Genomic DNA, 17465 nt, shown 5'->3' with positions numbered 1-17465 from the left:
TCATAAATACGAGTCAGTTGCCGAACAGCTGAAATTTGATCACGTGACCCACGGGGAGGCTGCAACGGTCGCAAGCGTGAAAAATGGTGCTAAGTCACTTTTTTTCGGTGCCATTGTAACTTTGAACAAACTGTTATAAGTTGAGGACTAACTGTATTCCTCTTTTAGTTCTGCCAGGGCGTACTCAAATGTGTTTTTTAAACCCTTAACCAGGGTTGGTCGACTTTGAAGATTGGAGTTTCGGTCCTCCCGTTCTCAGGTTTTCCAAGGTTCACAAACACGAGCTTAAACCGGGTTTGTAAATTCGATGCTTTCCCCAACCTTCATTCTCTCTCCATCCTGGGTTGGGCTTCGCCTTCCATCATCCCCGTTAAACCATCCAGGTTTAACGGGGAGGGATGCATGATCCTTGTGTAGTCCCTTTGTAGCAGTTGCAAAGATGGGAGGGTCGTAACTCAAGGGTCCGGCTTGATGGATGTCTCAGCTGTTCCTGGGCGGGCTCTGCTCGCTGGCCTAAACCGTGGCTTGCTTATTGTGGTTTGTAGAACAAACCCCCCCATTGGTTGAGTTCGCAGAAGCACCAACTAAATGAAGCAGTTCTTAAGCACCGCTCAGCTTAACGATGGCAGTTTTGGCAGCCACGGTTGAGATCATTCAGAGAATCACCCACAGTCATTAAGCAAAACGTGACAGCGTCCCCAGTGACTTTACCAGTTGGAAGCCGGCTTGGAAATTTCGCAAGTGGTGATCATGTGACTGCAGGGGTGTTGTGACGGTCATAAGTTTGAGGATCGGTTATAAGTTGTTTATTTTCCAGTGCGGTGGTAACTTTGAAAGGTTGCTCAACAAACGGGTGTAAGTCTGTAAAGGATGGGGGGGGGAAGGGTTTGAAATGACTACAGAGAAAGCTCTTGAAACAGGCAGAAGGTTCAACTGGTGAGGCAACTTTTTCCAACCCTTTCCTGGTTGGGCAGGGGGAAGAATGAACCTGGGGACAGTTTGCAGAGAGTCCTTTTGTTATGCAATCCTAGGAGCAAGTTCTGAGGAAGCCGAATTCTGTTGGTGGCAGGTTCAACTTCCTTTTTCTCTTCCCTTTTGGAAACCATGCAAGGAAATAGTTCAATGCTGCAGTGGATGAAGGGGTGGGGGGCGGGGGGGGAACAGGCTTGATTTAGAGACGTTTATATAGGATGGGATGGGATGGGATGGAATAGAATATGGAATAGAATAGAATATGGAATAGAATAGAATAAGGAATAGAAATAGACTAGACTAGAATATGGAATAGGAATAGGAATAGGAATAGGAATAGAATAGAATAGAATAGAATAGAATAGAATAGAATAGAATAGAATAGAATAGAAGGCACCTTGGAGGTCTTCTAGTCCAGCCCCCTGCTTAAGCAGGAGAACCTATACCAGTGATGGCGAACCTTTTAGAGACTGAGTGCCCAGACTGCAACCCAAAACCCACTTATGCATTGTCGAGTGCCGGTGGTAACGGCAGACTGGGTGGGACTAAAAAGTTCAATCAATCAATTCCAACTTTGCAAGATCTTTTTTTCCCCGCGAGAAGTTGAAATTGACTGATTGAACCTTTTTTGGGGGGGAGGGCACATGGCGGCGGAGGCCTAAAGCGAAAAGGTTTTATAAAACCCAGCTGAAGGCCTAGGACTGGGACGACGGCACGCGTGCCCACAGAGAGGGCTCTGAGTGCCGCCTCTGGCACCCGTGCCATAGGTTTGCCACCACTGACCTATACCATCTCAGACAGTCTCTTCTTAAAAACCTCCAGTGATGGGGCGCCCACGATTTCTGGAGGCAAAGCTGTTCCACTGGTTGATTGTCCTCACTGTCAGGAAGTTTCTCCTTAATTCCAGGTTGCTTCTCTCCTTGATCAGTTTCCCACCATTGTTTCTTGTCTTGCCCTCTGGTGCTTTGGTGAATAACGTGACCCCCTCTTCTTTGTGGCAGCCCCTCAAATACTGGAACCCTGCTATCACGTCTCCCCTATTTCTTCTTTTCTTTAGACTAGCCAAACCCAAGTCCTGCAGCCATTCTTTGTATGTTTTAGTCTCTTCGTATGTTTTAGTCTCAATCATCATTCGCAAACCTTCCCAGCTGGCTTCCAACAAACCAAGTTAATGAGGGAAGCCGGATTTACTTAACAGTCATGTAATTCGCTTAAGAACCGTGGCAAAGTCAGGTCGTAACCCCAGGCCTGACTTCCCAACCCAGTTTTGCTGAGTGATGGAAATTCTGACTGCCACCTTTTATCATTTATGGTGGACGTACAATAAAGCAAAGACCTATCGGACTAGGATTCATGCCTTAATACAGAACATTCTTAAAAGTAAAGAATAACACCAGAAACTTTTCTTACGGCCTTAAAATGGAAAAAGACTTTGGGAAAAAAAATTGGAACTTTGATCTTACATACGTCGACGGCAGCAAGACTATTTATTGTATGCACAAAAATGGAAGGACATTTCGATTCTCACTATGGATGATGGGGTTGGCAGAGACGGCTAAATGGACCCTTTTGATTAAAGAACAGAATATAAGTAAACTTCTGTTTCCAGTTTTGGAGCCTGCTTCTGGACTTTGTGTTTTAAGGTGGAAAAAAAAATATAAAACTTTGATTTTGGGTTTTACTGGCTAGATGGATCTGTTGTGATAGAAATGGCTAGTTTATACTACTTTGGAAAAGTAAAAAGTGGAGATCCGATGTTAATGCTTCATTCTACTGCAACAGGAAGTCGGAAGTCAGTGTGTTTTCCATTCTTTTTTTTTTCCTTCTCCCCCTCACTTTCCCCTCCTTTCCCCTCCCCACTGCATCCTTCTCTTCTCTTCTCTTCTCTTCTCTTCTCTTCTCTTCTCTTCTCTTCTCTTCTCTTCTCTCCTCTCCTCTCCTCTCCTCTCCTCTCCTCTCCTCATCATCTTATCTTATCTTATCTTATCTTATCTTATCTTATCTTATCTCTTATCTTATCTCTTATCTTATCTCTTATCTTATCTCTTATCTCATCTCTCTTCTCTTCTCTTCTCTTCTCTTCTCATCATCTTCTCTTCTCTTCTCTTCTCTTCTCTTATCTTATCTTATCTTATTTTATCTTATCCTATCTCTTATCTCTTATCTCTTATCTTATCTCTTATCTTATCTCTTATCTTATCTCTTATCTCTTCTTCTCTTCTCTTCTCTTCTCTTCTCTTCTCCTCTCCTCTCCTCTCCTCTCCTCTCCTCTCATCCTATCCTATCCTATCCTATCCTATCCTATCTTATCTTATCTTATCTTATCTTATCTTATCTTATCTTATCTTATCTTATCATCTTATTTATCTCATCTCATCTCTTCTTATCTTCTTATCTTCGCTTTTGTATTTTTGTGTTTTTGTATTTTATTCTACACTCTAATCAAACGTTGCAAATGTGAAACGCCCTGCAACAATATTGTTAATGAAGAAACGTTTACGTTGTAGAATGTTTGCTGTAGTGAATTTTTTAAATGTTGCTTGGTTGTTTTTCATGTCATTTTCCTTCTTATTTTGAAGATTAAAACCAATTTTAAGTAGAAAAAAATATATTAAAAAGCATAAAAAAATATACAGAAATATACAGAATTAAAGCTGGATCTCCTTTGTGGGAGGGGGTACCCACCCATTTAATTGTCTCAAACTCACCCCTTGTTTTTTTTCAACGGGACTCTAATCCAGCCTGCCTTTGTTTCCCTTACAGGCACAACGTGACATGCCTTGGGTGAGCATCATGGGTCCGAACTCCGGGATTCCTTAGTGCATCACATCGCTGATTCTTAGGAGGGATCCCCCAAAGAAGACTGACCCCCCCTTTGGCAATGGCTGGATCTACGCAACCGGCAGCCCAGACCTGGCGGGGGGCAGAGACCCACTACCCTTCTCACGCTATGTCCTACCCCGTGGCGTTAAATCAGCCTCACGTGGTGAGTGTCCTCTCTCAGAGTGGGCTTTTTGGGTCATGAGGACTAGAGCCTTGGGGCGGCGGTTTTTGCAAAGGAGATGATCACCTGGTGCGAATTTGTGGTGCTTGGCAACCAGGATGGTTTTACCAATGGTGGCAGCAGCCCGGGGCCACGGATTCGCCATTCGCGACCTTCCCAGCCAGCTTCCGACAAGCAAAGCCAAAGATTTGCTCAGTGACTGTGTGATTTCACTTAACAACCGCAGTGATTCACTCAGAAACCTGGCTGTAGGAGCCCTGGTGGTGCAGGGGTTAGAGTGCAGCATTGCAGGCCGACTCTGCCCACAGCCTGGAGTCCAATCCTGACAGGGCTCAAGCCTTCCATCCTTCCGAGGTTGGGAAAATGAGGACCCAGATTGTTGGGGGGGGCAACAGGCTGGCTCGGTAAACCGCTTAGAGAGGGCTGTAAAACACTGTGAAGCGGTATATAAGTCTAAGGGCTTCCTTCCTTCCTTCCTTCCTTCCTTCCTTCCTTCCTTCCTTCCTTCCTTCCTTCCTTCCTTCCCTCTGCCCACTGCCTGCAGTTCGATTCTCACCCGCTTAAGATTGACTCGGCCTTCCATCCTTCCGAGGTCAGTAAAATGAGTAGCCAGATTGTTGGGGGGGGGGCAACAGGCTGACTCTGCTTAGGGAGGGCGGTATATAAATCTAAGGGCTATCTTCCTTCTTTCCTTCCTTCCTTCCTTCCTTCCTTCCTTCCTTCCTTCCTCCCACTGCCAGGAGTTCGATCCTGACTGGCTCAAGGTTGACTCGGCCTTCCATCCTTCCGAGGTCGGTAAAATGAGGACCCAGATTGTTGGGGGCAAATATGCTGACTCTGTAAACCGCTTAGAGAGGGCTATAAAGCACTGTGAAGCGNTCTTAGAGACAAACTCGCCACGGGACAGTTCAACCATCCAATTTAAACATAAATAAAATAGAAAATAAATACAAAAAATTAAATATTTTTTTTATTTAAAAGGTATTTATTTACAAATAAAGAAAAATGATTTTAATTTTTGCCATTCCCTTTTCATTCTGTCCCTCCTTCGGCATCCTTTCTTTCATGGTCCTATGCCACCACTTCTTCGACATTAGTGTGTCTCTTGTCCTGCCGTGAGTTGGGCCTGTTGAGTTGTCCCGCAATGTGTTGGTTGGCTGTGGCAAGTTTTGCTTTGACGAGCTGGCCTTGGTGAATTGTCAAGACCAGTTCCCCAACCTTTTTGGCTTTACGGACCAGTGTGTGTGTGGGGGAGAGGGGATGGTTCTGCGTGCGCAGCGGACACGTGCGTGTAGGTGCGCAGCTCCGTTTACCCGAGCAGTGGGCACACGAACCCACTTCTCACGCCAACGGACGCGTTCGCCCGCTGCTCGCACGAGTGGGGATGCACATGCACGGTCGTCCACTACTTCTGTGGCCCGGTTCCGAAAGGTTCAAGGCCTAGTAGTGATTTGTGGTCCTGGGCTTGGGGGGCCCTGATCTAAACTCTTCCCCATGTGCCTTTTAGAAGTTGCAAAGTCTTGACAAGGACGAGGTCTATCATTCTGCGCTTGCCACCAAAGCCCATCTCAGCTGATTTGACGTCAGATTTCTTTCAAATCTTGCAATTCTCTCTTGTCAGGGAGAGCAGAGACAGCCAGGAAAAGGAAATGCACTTAAGAGGTCTCGGTCTCTCTCTCTCTCTCTCTCTCTCTCTCTCTCTCTCTCTCTCTCTCTCTCTCTCTCTCTCTCTCTCTCTCTCTCTCTCTCTCTCTCTCTCTCTCTCTCTCTCTCTCTCTCTCTCTCTCTCACACACACACACACACACACACACACACACACACACACACACAAACACGGAAGAGAGACTGTCTCCTTGCAGGCAGAAAGTCTGCATCAAATAAACCATAATTACTGACGCTCATCTGCTCATCTGGGGGCGTGCTTGCACCTTCCTTCCTCATCGCCCTCAACTTGGGGCCTGGATGTTTGTTTTCTTGTTTTGCTTTCTAGATCTAAAGGGAAAGACTTGTGTGTGTGTGTGTGTGTGTGTGTGTGTGTGTGTGCAAGGGAGACCAGAGAAAGAGACATCAAAAAGAACCCATTGTTATGTCAGACGTGCCCAAAATAGCCCCTGAGCTCAATAAAGGAAAAAAAGAAAAAAAGAAAAAGAAAAAAAAAGCAATCCTTATCACGGGAACTTAAGAATCTTAGAGGCAGGGCCCTGTGCCAGGTATTATTATTAGAATTTGAATAATTCTGACTCCCGGCAGGATTACAAGATAAAAAATTCAATAAAAGGCCCACAGTCGTAGTCGGGAAAAAAAAGGAATAAGGAAATATGGTTAACCCACAAACTTAAGCGCTCTCTGAACTCCAAAACAGCTTGAAAAACTGAAAGTGGGGATAAAGGACAGCAAGTTCAAAAGTGGAATAATGACGGAGAGTGATCACATCTCCAAAGTTTGACGGGAAAACAATTCTTAATCGTTCACCCCCTCCAGTAACTTCTTTTCTTTTTCTGGGAATTTGGCTGTTAATTGTATTGATTTATCTGCAGCGTAGATCCACCCCCACCCCCCATTTCCTCAACCTTGTTTGGAATTTCCCTGGTCAGTTTTGTGGCCCTTGAAACAGCTGGCAGCCTTCTGAACTGTCAAAATTCAAAGAAACGGGGCCTTTAATCTACAATGGGATTCTCCAAATTTGTCAGCTTGAAAAACTTGTGGACTTCAACTCCCAGAATCCCTCTACCAGCTATATATCCTGGTGATGTTCCCCTTGCTGGATAGGGAATTCTGGGATACCACGTCTTAAAGTTGCCAAGTTTGGAGACACCCGCGTCCCCCGGATGTAGAAGAAGGGAGATATGAATTTTTTAACAAATGGGCTTCATCAGAGTTGGAAGCCTACTTGGATGGCTTTACACGGTTTGTCAATCTCCAAGTGTTTCTTATAGCCTTGTTGACACCATGGATAGTTAATGGGGGCCCAGATGGGATTTAGGGATCCACTTTAGGATCCCTGTATAGTGACGGGGATTTATTAAAAACGTTGGCCTTGTCCAACAACTGTAGGGGAAGCTTGAGTTCATGTTGTTGAGTTCAGAGTATCAACTGAGCAGAGAAAGTCTTGTGGCTGGCCATTGGTTGACTCTCTTCCCCTGTTCACACCACACTGTGTTCTTCAGCTCTACCTCAGAAGGGCAGGTCAAGAAGCCATGGGTGGAAGCTTGTCAAAGAGAGATCTAGCGTAGAAGTAAGGAGAAATTGCCTCCTGGAGTTGTGGGTGCTCCATCACTGGACCTTTTCAAAAATAGACTGGACAACCACTTGACCGGGATGGTATAAGGTCTCCAGCTTGAGCAAGGGGTTGGACTACAAGACCTCTGAGGTCCCTTCCAGCCCTGTGATTCTATGTTCTAAGGTATCCTTTGGAAGCTTTTGAGATGAATGAGGTGGCATCTCCAAGCATTTAGAATCACTCTCAGAGAGTGTTACGAATTAAGAAATAAAACTTAATTTGTAGCTCAGGGTTGAAATGAAGAGACCTTGGTGCTCTCTGAGCTTGGAGGTTTTTTTGCAGATGTTTCATGACCCACCCAGGTAACATCATTACAAATAATAGAAAATAATATTTGTAGCTCCGGGTTCAAGTATGGAGTCCTTGGGTGTTTGCTTGCAGACATTTCATTGTCCAACTAGATAACATCGTTAGTACCAACCGAAGAGAATATTTGTAGCTCAAGGTTCAACCGTTGGGTCCTTGGTGTTCTCCAAGTTTGGTTGTTAGCTTGCAAATGTCTCATTACCCAACTAAGTAACATCATCAGTACCAACAGAAGAGAATATTTGTAACTCAGGGTGGAAACGAGGGGTCCTTGGTGTTCTCTGAGCTTGGTTGTCCCAAAAGTGGTTTTTTCAGGAGGCAACTGGACTTTCTTGTTTTTCTTTGAAGACTTTTCGCTTCTCATCCAAGAAGCTCCTTCAGCTCTGACTGGATGGTGGCGCAATGGAAGGATTTTTTAAAATTATTATTAGCTCCTCTAGTTGGCAACACCACCCATCGCATCAGCAATTCACAGGACTTCGCCAGCAAGGTTTGGAAACTAAAAGTGGACGCGGATGAGAGACACGTCTTCAAAGAAAAACCAGAAAGTCCAGTTGCCTCTTGAAAATGCACCTTTGGGGACAACCATGACCGGAATGACTGGGAAACTCCATAGACATCTGAGCTTGGTTATTTTCTTGCAGACGTTTCATGACCCAAACTGGGGAACATCATCTCAGACCGGTATGAATTAAGGAATGGCTTGACTGAATAGCAAAGTGGTCTATGTCCACTTGCATCTTGATCTAGTTTAGCACATTGGATGCATCTTAATAATAATAATAAAGTTGGAAGGGACCTTGGAGGTCATCTAGTCCAACCCCCTGCTCAGGCAGGAAACCCTATACCATTTCGGACAAATGGCTGTCCAGTCTCTTCTTAAAAACTTCCAGTGTTGGAGCATTCACCGCTTCTGGAGGCAGGTTGTTCCACTGGTTAATTGTTCTCACTGTCGGGAAATTCCTCCTTAGTTCCAGGATGCTTCTCTCCTTGATTAGTTTCCATCCGTTGCTTCTTGTCCTGCCTTCAGGCGCTTTGGAGAATAGCTTGACTCCCTCTTCTTTGGGGCAGCCCCTGAGATATTGGAAGGCTGCTATCCTGTCCCCCCTGGTCCTTCTCTTCATTAAACTAGACATACCCAATTCCAGCAACCGTTCCTTATATGTTTTAGCCTCCAGTCCCCTAATCATCTTTGTTGCTCTTCTCTGTACTCTTTCTAGAGTCTCAACATCTTGATCTAGTTTAGCACATTGGGTGAATCCAGCCCTTGATGGCTTAGTCAGCCATGAAGTGGTATGTCACATGTTTTGCAAGATGTTTAGTTTCTGTCAGGCAGTGTAGTTAAAGCAACCCGGGGTTGGACCTCAAGTTCAAATCCAGACCTGAAGGTCAGGCCCAGTGGGAGTGGGAATCTAGGGGTGGGGAGGAGGTCCAGATGCAAATATAGTGCCTTGAAATGAAGGCAGAACAGGGATAACCAAGCTAATGTGGGGAAAAAAAATAGATCCGGAAGGAAATATTAACCAAGATGTTAATTTCTGGAGAATATTCTGGTACAGTCAATGTGGTTTTGACTCTACAGATGACCGTTAATTTTGAGGAAGTTTCTCCTTTTTGACCAAAGGGTGGTTGACAAGGGGTTTTTCCTTACTTCTCCTTTTTTTTCTGAGTACTTTTGACCTAGATGTTACACATTTTGGAGCCTTCGGTGTGCACCACAAAGTTCTCTAGACTCTCCCATGGCGCTAACATGGAGATGTTTCCTCAAATTGTGGGTTTCCTCTCTCGTTGCATCACTCTAAGCTTCTCCGGAGAGGCTCAGTCAGGAGGTTACAGAAAACCCAACGCCTCGGTTTCCAGTTCTGGCCTTGTGGAAGGAGAAGAGTTTGGGGAACCAAGTGGGCTGGGGATTAAATATTCTGGCCAGCTTTGTTTTCCCAAAAGAACCTAAAAGCCAGGGCAGAAGATCAAGGATAAGTGATATAGGGCAGTGGCCCCCAACTTTCTCTCCATGGAGAGAGGTTTTTCCATGGACCAGAGACTGTGTGGTTTTGTGTGTTGCCTGCATCCCATGGATGGGGCTTTCCTTGTTTGTGCGGACCGGTTGCTGGCATGCCGCGGCCCGGTACCAGTCCACGAACCAGGGATTGGGGACCCCTGGACTAGAAGATCTCCAAGGTCTCTTCCAGCTCTGTTATTATGTTATTTGGTTAAATGGATTTAATCCCAAGGACTAGAGGCAATATGATAGCACTGTTCCAGTATTTGAGGGGCTGTCACGGAGAGGAGGGGGTCAACCTATCCTCCAAAGCGCCTGAAGGCAGGACAAGAAGCAACGGATGGAAACCAATCAAGGAGAGAAGCAACCTGGAATTAAGGAGAAACTTCCTGACAGTGAGGACAATCAACCAGTGGAGCAGAAGTTGCCTTCAGAAGTTGTGGGAGCTTCATCACTGGAGGCTTTCAAGAAGAGACTGGACGGCCACCTGTCAGAAATGGTGTAGGGTCTCCTGCCTGAGTGTGGGGTTGGACTAGATGACCCACAAGGTCCCTTCCAACTCTGTTATTCTATTCTAAATAAATGTTTCCTCCTGGGCCAAGAGGATCAGACGTGCTCATGAGGATTGGCGGGTCTTATGAAGTGCCCATCCTTACAGTGACGGAAGCCATCTTTGGGCTCGGCAAGATCTGGAGAACCTGCCCTAGGCGGTCCTCAACTTACAACGGTTTTGACTGTATGTCGAGGACTGCCTTTAATAAATTCAGCCGTCGCAAGAAGATGCGTAAGACTCTGCTGTCGCTACAGGTAGCCCTCGACTTTTGACCACAATGGAGCCCCATATTTATGCCGCTAAGTGAGACACTTGTTATGTTTTGCCTCGTTTTGCGACTTTTCTTGCCGCAGTTGTTCACTGAATCCCTGCAGTTGTTAAGTTAGCAACACAATTGTCAAGTGAATCTGGCCTTCCCCTTTGACTTTGCTTGTCAGACGGTCGCAAAAGGGGATCACGTGACTCCGGGACGCTGCGACCGTCATAAATACGAGTCAGCGTCTAAATTTTGATCACGTGACCCCTGGGATGTAGCGACGGTCATAAGTATGAGTCAGTGGCCAAGCATCCGAATGTAAATCACCTGACCGGGGGGAGGCTGCAACGGTCCTAAGGGTGAGAAATGGTCCTAGGTCACTTTTTTCCAGTGCCGTTGTGTAACGTTGTGTAACGGTCACTAAATGAACTGTTGGAAGTCCAGGGCTGCCTCTACAGGATTTCGTCCTGAAGGTTTATTCTTGGTTTTGTGTCGTCTTGTTTTAGGATGTGAGTCTCTTGGAATATCAGCACCATCCCCGGGAATACCCTTCCCACCTGCCCCCGGGGTCTCTCTTAAACCCCCAACGCCGGAGGCCGTCCTTATTATCCGAATTTCAGCCAGGAAATGAAAGGTAAGACGAAAAAGATGGGACACGTGGGAGGTTCCAACAGATTTTCCTCCCAAAAGATATTTATGACCGAGTTCGGAAGTTGTGACACACACACACACACACACACACACACACACACACCAGCACCCCCTTGGGCAGGGGACCATACTCTGCGTGCTGAACAACAGCTCACACAGCTGCAGTTACAACAGTTTTGCTCAAAAGGATGGTTTACTTCGGATTGGACCATTGTGTTGTCTCGGCCACCGTAGGCATTGGCTTCACAACCGCCAGGCTTTCTTAACGACCGCTGTTTAAAAAAGGGTCATAAAATGGGTCACGTGACGACCCGCTTTACGACACCTCACGATTGACCGGTTGCAACTGCCAGGCTCGCTTAGAGTTGTAATTTGAGGACCGTCTGTACCGCAGAGTTTGCGACAACGTCCTATTTAAATAGGAGCCAGCCGTGTGCTGCAGCTGCCAAAAAGGCCAACACAGTGCTGGGCTGCATTAACAGAGGGATAGAATCAAGATCACGTGAAGTATTAATACCACTTTACAAGGCCTTAGTAAGGCCACACTTGGAATACTGCATCCAGTTTTGGTCACCACGATGTAAAAAAGAGGCGGAGACTCTAGAAAGAGTGCAGAGAAGAGCAACAAAGATGATTAGGGGACTGGACGCTAAAACATAGAAGGAACGGTTGCTGGAATTGGGTATGTCTAGTTTAATGAAGAGAAGGACGAGGGGGGACATGTTAGTAGTCTTCCAATATCTCAGGGGCTGCCCCAGAGAAGAGGGAGTCAAGCTATTCTCCAAAGCGCCTGAAGGCAGGACGAGAAGCAACGGGTGGAAACTAATCAAGGAGAGAAGCAACCTGGAACTAAGGAGAAACTTCCTGACGGTTAGAACAATTAACCAGTGGAACCACCTGCCTCCAGAAGCAGCGAATGCTCCAACACTGGAAGTTTTTAAGAAGAGACTGGACAGCCATTTGTCCAAAATGGTATAGGGTTTCCTGCCTGAGCAGGGGGTTGGACTAGATGACCTCCAAGGTCCCTTCCAACTTTTTTTTAAATAATAATAATAATAATAATAATAATAATAATAATAATAATAATAATAATAATAATAATAATAATAATAATAATTATTATTATTATTATTATTATTATTATTATTATTATTATTATTATTATTATTACAATAATATTTTGCACTGCTTCTGCCACGAGGTTGGATTCCTTTGGGAGCCCAGCCATTATTGGTGAGTGTAAAACACCAGGAATTTTTTTTTTCTTAAAATTTTCTTTTTCTTTTGCTTTCTTCCTTTGACTTTGGAGATTGCCTTTTGGGGTTTTTTTGGGGGGGAAGCTTTCTTTTAAGATTAAAGGCGGCCTTACGGATTGTCTTGGTAGGAACAGCCTAAAAAAAAAAAGAATAACATTTAAAGTAGATGGGATTGGTGCTCCTGGACCCTTGATCTTTTTTTTCTCTCTCCCCTGCAGATCACAAGAGACCCACGCCCGGGCCGAGTCCCATCCGTATCTCTCTGATCTGAGCAAATCCTCGGAAATCGAGTTTATTGAGACCAAGAGGCCTCGGATGGAGCTGTTACAGGAGCCGCTGCTGAGGCCTCCGACGCTGCTCAGCCAGGCAGGAACAGAGGGCTTCTCCAGGGTAAGCTGGGAAGAGAAGGTGGACAGGTAGTCCTCGAATTACGACAGTAATGGTGGCCACCCGTTATAGTCATGAGTCTGAGAGAAGAGAACAATTTGAAGCTCGGGGTTGAACTGTGGGGTCCTTGGTGTTCTCTGAGCTCGGTGGTTTTCTTGCAGACGTTTCATGACCCAACTAGGTAACATCATCAGTGCTAGGAAGGTGTGGGGTTGGTAGAGAGGAGGAAAAGGAGATGGTGGGGGGGGAGGAGAGGGAGGAAGAGGAAGAGGATGACAATGACTGGGGAGGCCTTGGTGTTCTCTGAGCTTGGTGGTTTTCTTGCAGACGTTTCATGACCCAAGTAGATAGCATCATCAGTGCTAGGAAGGTGTGGGGTTTGTGGAGAGGAGGAGAAGGAGATGGAGGGAGAGGAGGGGGAGGAGGAGGAAGAGGATGACAATGACTGTGGGGTCCTTGGTGTTCTCTGAGCTTGGTGGTTTTCTTGCAGACGTTTCATGACCCAACTAGGTAACATCATCAGTGCTAGAAGGGAGTGGGATTTATGGAGTAGAAGAGGAAGAGGAGAAGGACTGTGGGGTCCTTGGTGTTCTCTGAGCTTGGTGGTTTTCTTGCAGACATTTCATGACCCAACTAGATAACATCATCAGTGCTAGGAGGGTGTGGGGTTTGTGGAGAGGAGGAGGAGGAGATGGGGGGAAGAGGAGGAGGAGAATGACTGTGGGGTCCTTGGTGTTCTCTGAGCTTGGTGGTTTTCTTGCAGACATTTCATGACCCAACTAGGTAACATCATCAGCGCTAGGAGGGTGTGGGGTTTGTGGAGAGGAGGAGGAGGAGAACTGAAGTTCTTGATGCTCTCTGAGCTTGGTCATTTTCTTGTGGAACCTCGTGACCCAACTAGGTAACATCATCGGCGCTAGAAGCTGGTGGGGTTTGCTCTGTGTTTATGTATGGTTTGCCCTGTCAGTGTTGGGAGTATTCCTGGTGGTTCCTTGACGGAGCTGTTGTTTACTGTTTGATGGGTTGTCTGAGTTAGTGGTTGCTCATGCTTCAAGTTGGGAAGAAGCTGAGATAGCGAAATCTTCTGCCGTTGGAGTTGAAGGGGGGGGGGGGATGAATAGGTCATCGGAGATGTTCAGAGACCTGCCAAAATGATGAAGTGGCTTGGCTCCTTCAAAGAAGGCAACCCTCCCCCTCCCCGCCCCCCCAGCCAGCTGTCTAAAGAGAGGAAGTTGTGTTGTGAGGAGGGGATAAAGGTGGGGGTCCTTCTGGAGGACACAGAGAGAGTGACAGTTGCTGTTACGGAACAATGAAGGTCTTGTCTCCCTTCCCACTCCTTAGAAGTAGAGATGGCCAACTTGGATGAGGTCTCCTGGTGGGAAGCAGATGTTGTGAGGGCCAGCCAGGCCCGTCTCTCCCTGGTTTAAGGTTACAGATGGAGTCATCTGGAGAAAGGAGGAGGGTGAGGAGGGAAGGACAGTGGCCAAAGTCAATAGGCCCAAAGGAGATGCCTTGGTTTCGTTCAGACAACGGGAGCTTTGGGTGTTCCCGTGCATTTTCCTAGAGGTGTCCTAGAACAGGGCTTTTCAACCTTTTCACCCATTGTACCACTTTTAGGATATGGCAACATCTGAGTACCACCAGTCGCCTAGTAAAAACTTGATGACCCCAAAAAAGGGAAAAAGTGATGGAGTACAGATAGTCCTCGACTTACAACAGTTCACTTAGTGACTGTTCGAAGTTACAATGGCACTGAAAAAAGTGCCCCCCAAGCCACAGCCGAACAACACACCTGCCTGCCCACCCAGCAGCGCTCTTCCTCCTGTCCGAGGTTTCCATTGTTGTGAGCATTTCTGTTGAGGATTGGCAGTGGGGGTGGGGTGGGGGGGTGTTTGGTTTTTATTCCCCCCGTCTGCTGGGTGGTTGCAGCAGGTTTTGGTCCCTTCACATGACCCTGGGACACTGTGACCGTCATAAATATGAATCAGTTGCCAAGCATCTGAATGCAAATCACAAGACCCTGGAGAGGCTGCAACATTCCAGCTGACCGACGCTTCTTCTGGGCTCAGCAGAAGCACCAGGATCAGCGCCGAGCTCCAGCTGGAGCCTGGTGCTGATCCTGGCGCTTCCGCTGAGCCCTGACAGCCCTGCAGCTCCAGCTGTCTCTCACTCAGGCTTCTGCGGTGCTGCCACCGGTTCAGCTCATTCCCCTCCCCTGCTACTACTTCTCTAGGATGCTCACGTACCACCTGCCAGGTGCCAATGTACCACAGGTGGTACCCGGACCACTGGTTGAAAAGCCCTGTCCTAGACAGGTAAGAAACACCTTTCTTCTCATTTAGCTTTTCCCTTTGTAGGATCGAGGCATCCCCGGTAAACTGGAGCCCGTTTCTCCCATTACCTCTGCCCATCCTGACTCGGAACTGGATTTACTCCCGTCCCGGCTCTCCAAGGAGGAGCTGATCCAGAACATGGACCGTGTGGACCGGGAGATCACCATGGTGGAACAGCAGATTTCCAAGTTGAGAAAAAAGCAGGTAACGAGCCGACATTTACAGAAATCGGTGGAGACTTTTTCCATCCAGATTTCAACCCAAGTGGGTCAAAAGTGGAGCCGGTCAGAGACGTGAATCCATTTTGATCGGGTTCTAGGTGTGACTAGATCACTTCCTTTGGCCAGGTAGAACGTGGGGGCCCTCATCGCACGACGCAGGAGGGTGTGGCAGGGAGACAAATCCCCTTTTAGAGACTCAGGAGCATCAGTCAACAAAACCTAAGATTTTCCCCAGGATTGGGCTGAATGACCGCCGCGTACAGATACACGCACACAGTTGGTCCTCGAGTTACGACTAGAATTTTGGCTGTTAAGTGAGTTGTCACATGGCCAGCTCCGGTTTTTATGACCGTTTTTGCCGGGGTCTTTCCCAATCGAGAACTGTGCTTTGAGGGAGAAGATGGATAGATTATATTCAGAACAAATATGGGACTAAAAAGTTCCATTTAGTCTATGAGTAAATTTTAGAGTATTATTAGTATTAATAGTTTATTATAGTGAAAATTTTTGTTAGTTTTAATTATATGATATTATTATTACTTTTAGTATTAGTATGGTTTAACAATATGGACATTCTGTTGTTTAATAATTAGGATACTAATTTGTTTATGTTTTAATTATTATTATATTTATCTTAAAGGGGAGTTAAAGCGCATTATGGACTTGGTTATTTATATAGTTGGTTAATGTTAGTTAGATTATGATTATTATATTTGTAACCCTGTATTTAGTTCTGGGAAGTGGGGGAGGGAGAGGGGGGGGATTAGGGTTGGTGGGTTTAGGGGTTTATATTGTAATTTTTATAAAACTTTTCAATAAAAAAAAAAAAAAGAACTGTGCTTTGAGGAAGCCAGCCAGGGAAAGTCACAAATTACACAAGGGTGTGTGTGTGTGTGTGTGTGTGTGACAGTTGGAACTTGGGTGGGTCGTAAGTCCCTTTTTCCAAGGCTGTCGTAACTTGGAACCATCCTGAAATGAACAGGGGTTAAGTCCAGCACTACCTGTATGGGCAATTTGTAGGGAGGTGACTCAGGCATTTGAGAGAGTGCTGCTTCTTCTTGTGCCATATTCATTATCGGACGTTGGCGATCATGTTGGCGATCCTGCTTTTGATCTTACAAATTTTTATTAATTTTTCAAATAAACATACGAACAAATAATACAAATATGGTGCATTTCATTAGAAAAACAAACACATAGAAAGCCTACTCAATAAGTATTCAGAAATAATCGGCGCCCCCCCCCCTGCATCCACACTCCCTCCACCTTCCTACCTACTTCCCTCTTCCTTCCTCCCCCTCTTGACCACGACCTCTCCTCTTTCCTCCTTCCCAACTATCCTACACATCCCATCACCTTCTTTTCCACCACCTCGGATGCAGTTTAGGGGTACTAGCCGATCATCTCCTCTTCTTAAAAACAAACATTTACATTACATTTATAAATGCACCAAAAAATTTTTATAATTCTACCCCTTCATCCCCTTCCTTCCCCCCTCCCCCCCCGGACTTCCCAGAACTGAGTACAGGGATAAATACATAACATCCCAAGTCTAAATTAAGCTATCCATTCATAATACAAACAAAATTAACATACTTTAACTCTAACATACAATAATAAACTTGAATATAATATATATATATATATAAATTATATTAAATATATAAAAAATATTAGAGAAGAAAAATATTTATTCAAAAGCTATATGATACTTAATCACTTCATACTTTCTCTTAATATAATCTATCCATCTTCTCCATACCAAGATAAATTTTTCTTGAGATTGATCAAGTATGCGGAAATTTTTGCCATTTCTGCAAAAAATCCTGTTTTTAATCAGCAGCCGCGTGAAAAAGTGCTGCCGAGTTTTGTCCAAACCAGTCCCTTAGATTTTGAAGCCACGATGTTCTTCTTCTGCCTGGACCTCGTTTGCCTTCCATCTTTCCCTGGAGGATTCAATGGAGTAGGTCATATTTTTCTGGGTGGCGCATCACATGTCCGAAATATTCTAACTTTTGTTTTTTAATTGTTTTGATGATTTTCGTTGGCTTTCCCAGGCGGCTTATCACCTCCTCATTTCTGATCTTGTCAACCCAGCTTATACATAACAGCTCCCCTTCTTCTTCTTCTTCTTCTTCTTCTTCTTCTTCTTCTTCTTCTTCTTCTTCTTCTTCTTCTTCTTCTTCTTCTTCTTCTTCTTCTTCTTCTTCTTCTTCTTCTTCTTCTTCTTCTTCTTCTTCTTCTT

General features: G+C 45.5%; 1 protein-coding gene across 1 annotated transcript in view; it reads left to right on the top strand.

Moving 5' to 3' along the window:
• Positions 1-3740: 3740 nt before the first annotated feature.
• The window catches only part of NCOR2 (nuclear receptor corepressor 2), a gene marked incomplete at its 3' end in the record, with an annotated part of 161543 nt that continues 147818 nt past the window's right edge, over positions 3741-17465 (top strand). The window contains exons 1-4 of the mRNA XM_029285880.1: positions 3741-3958; positions 10879-11006; positions 12498-12669; positions 15024-15203. Of these exons, the coding sequence (XP_029141713.1) occupies positions 3854-3958; positions 10879-11006; positions 12498-12669; positions 15024-15203 (585 nt within the window). The remainder of the gene's footprint in view (positions 3959-10878; positions 11007-12497; positions 12670-15023; positions 15204-17465) is intronic.

This window comes from Protobothrops mucrosquamatus, unplaced genomic scaffold (genome assembly GCF_001527695.2).
Source record: "Protobothrops mucrosquamatus isolate PMUCROS unplaced genomic scaffold, P.Mucros_1.0 scaffold2412, whole genome shotgun sequence".
NCBI classification, from domain to species: Eukaryota; Metazoa; Chordata; class Lepidosauria; order Squamata; family Viperidae; genus Protobothrops; species Protobothrops mucrosquamatus.
Note: the sequence above shows the minus strand (reverse complement) of the source record. Positions and strands in the feature narration are given on the sequence as shown.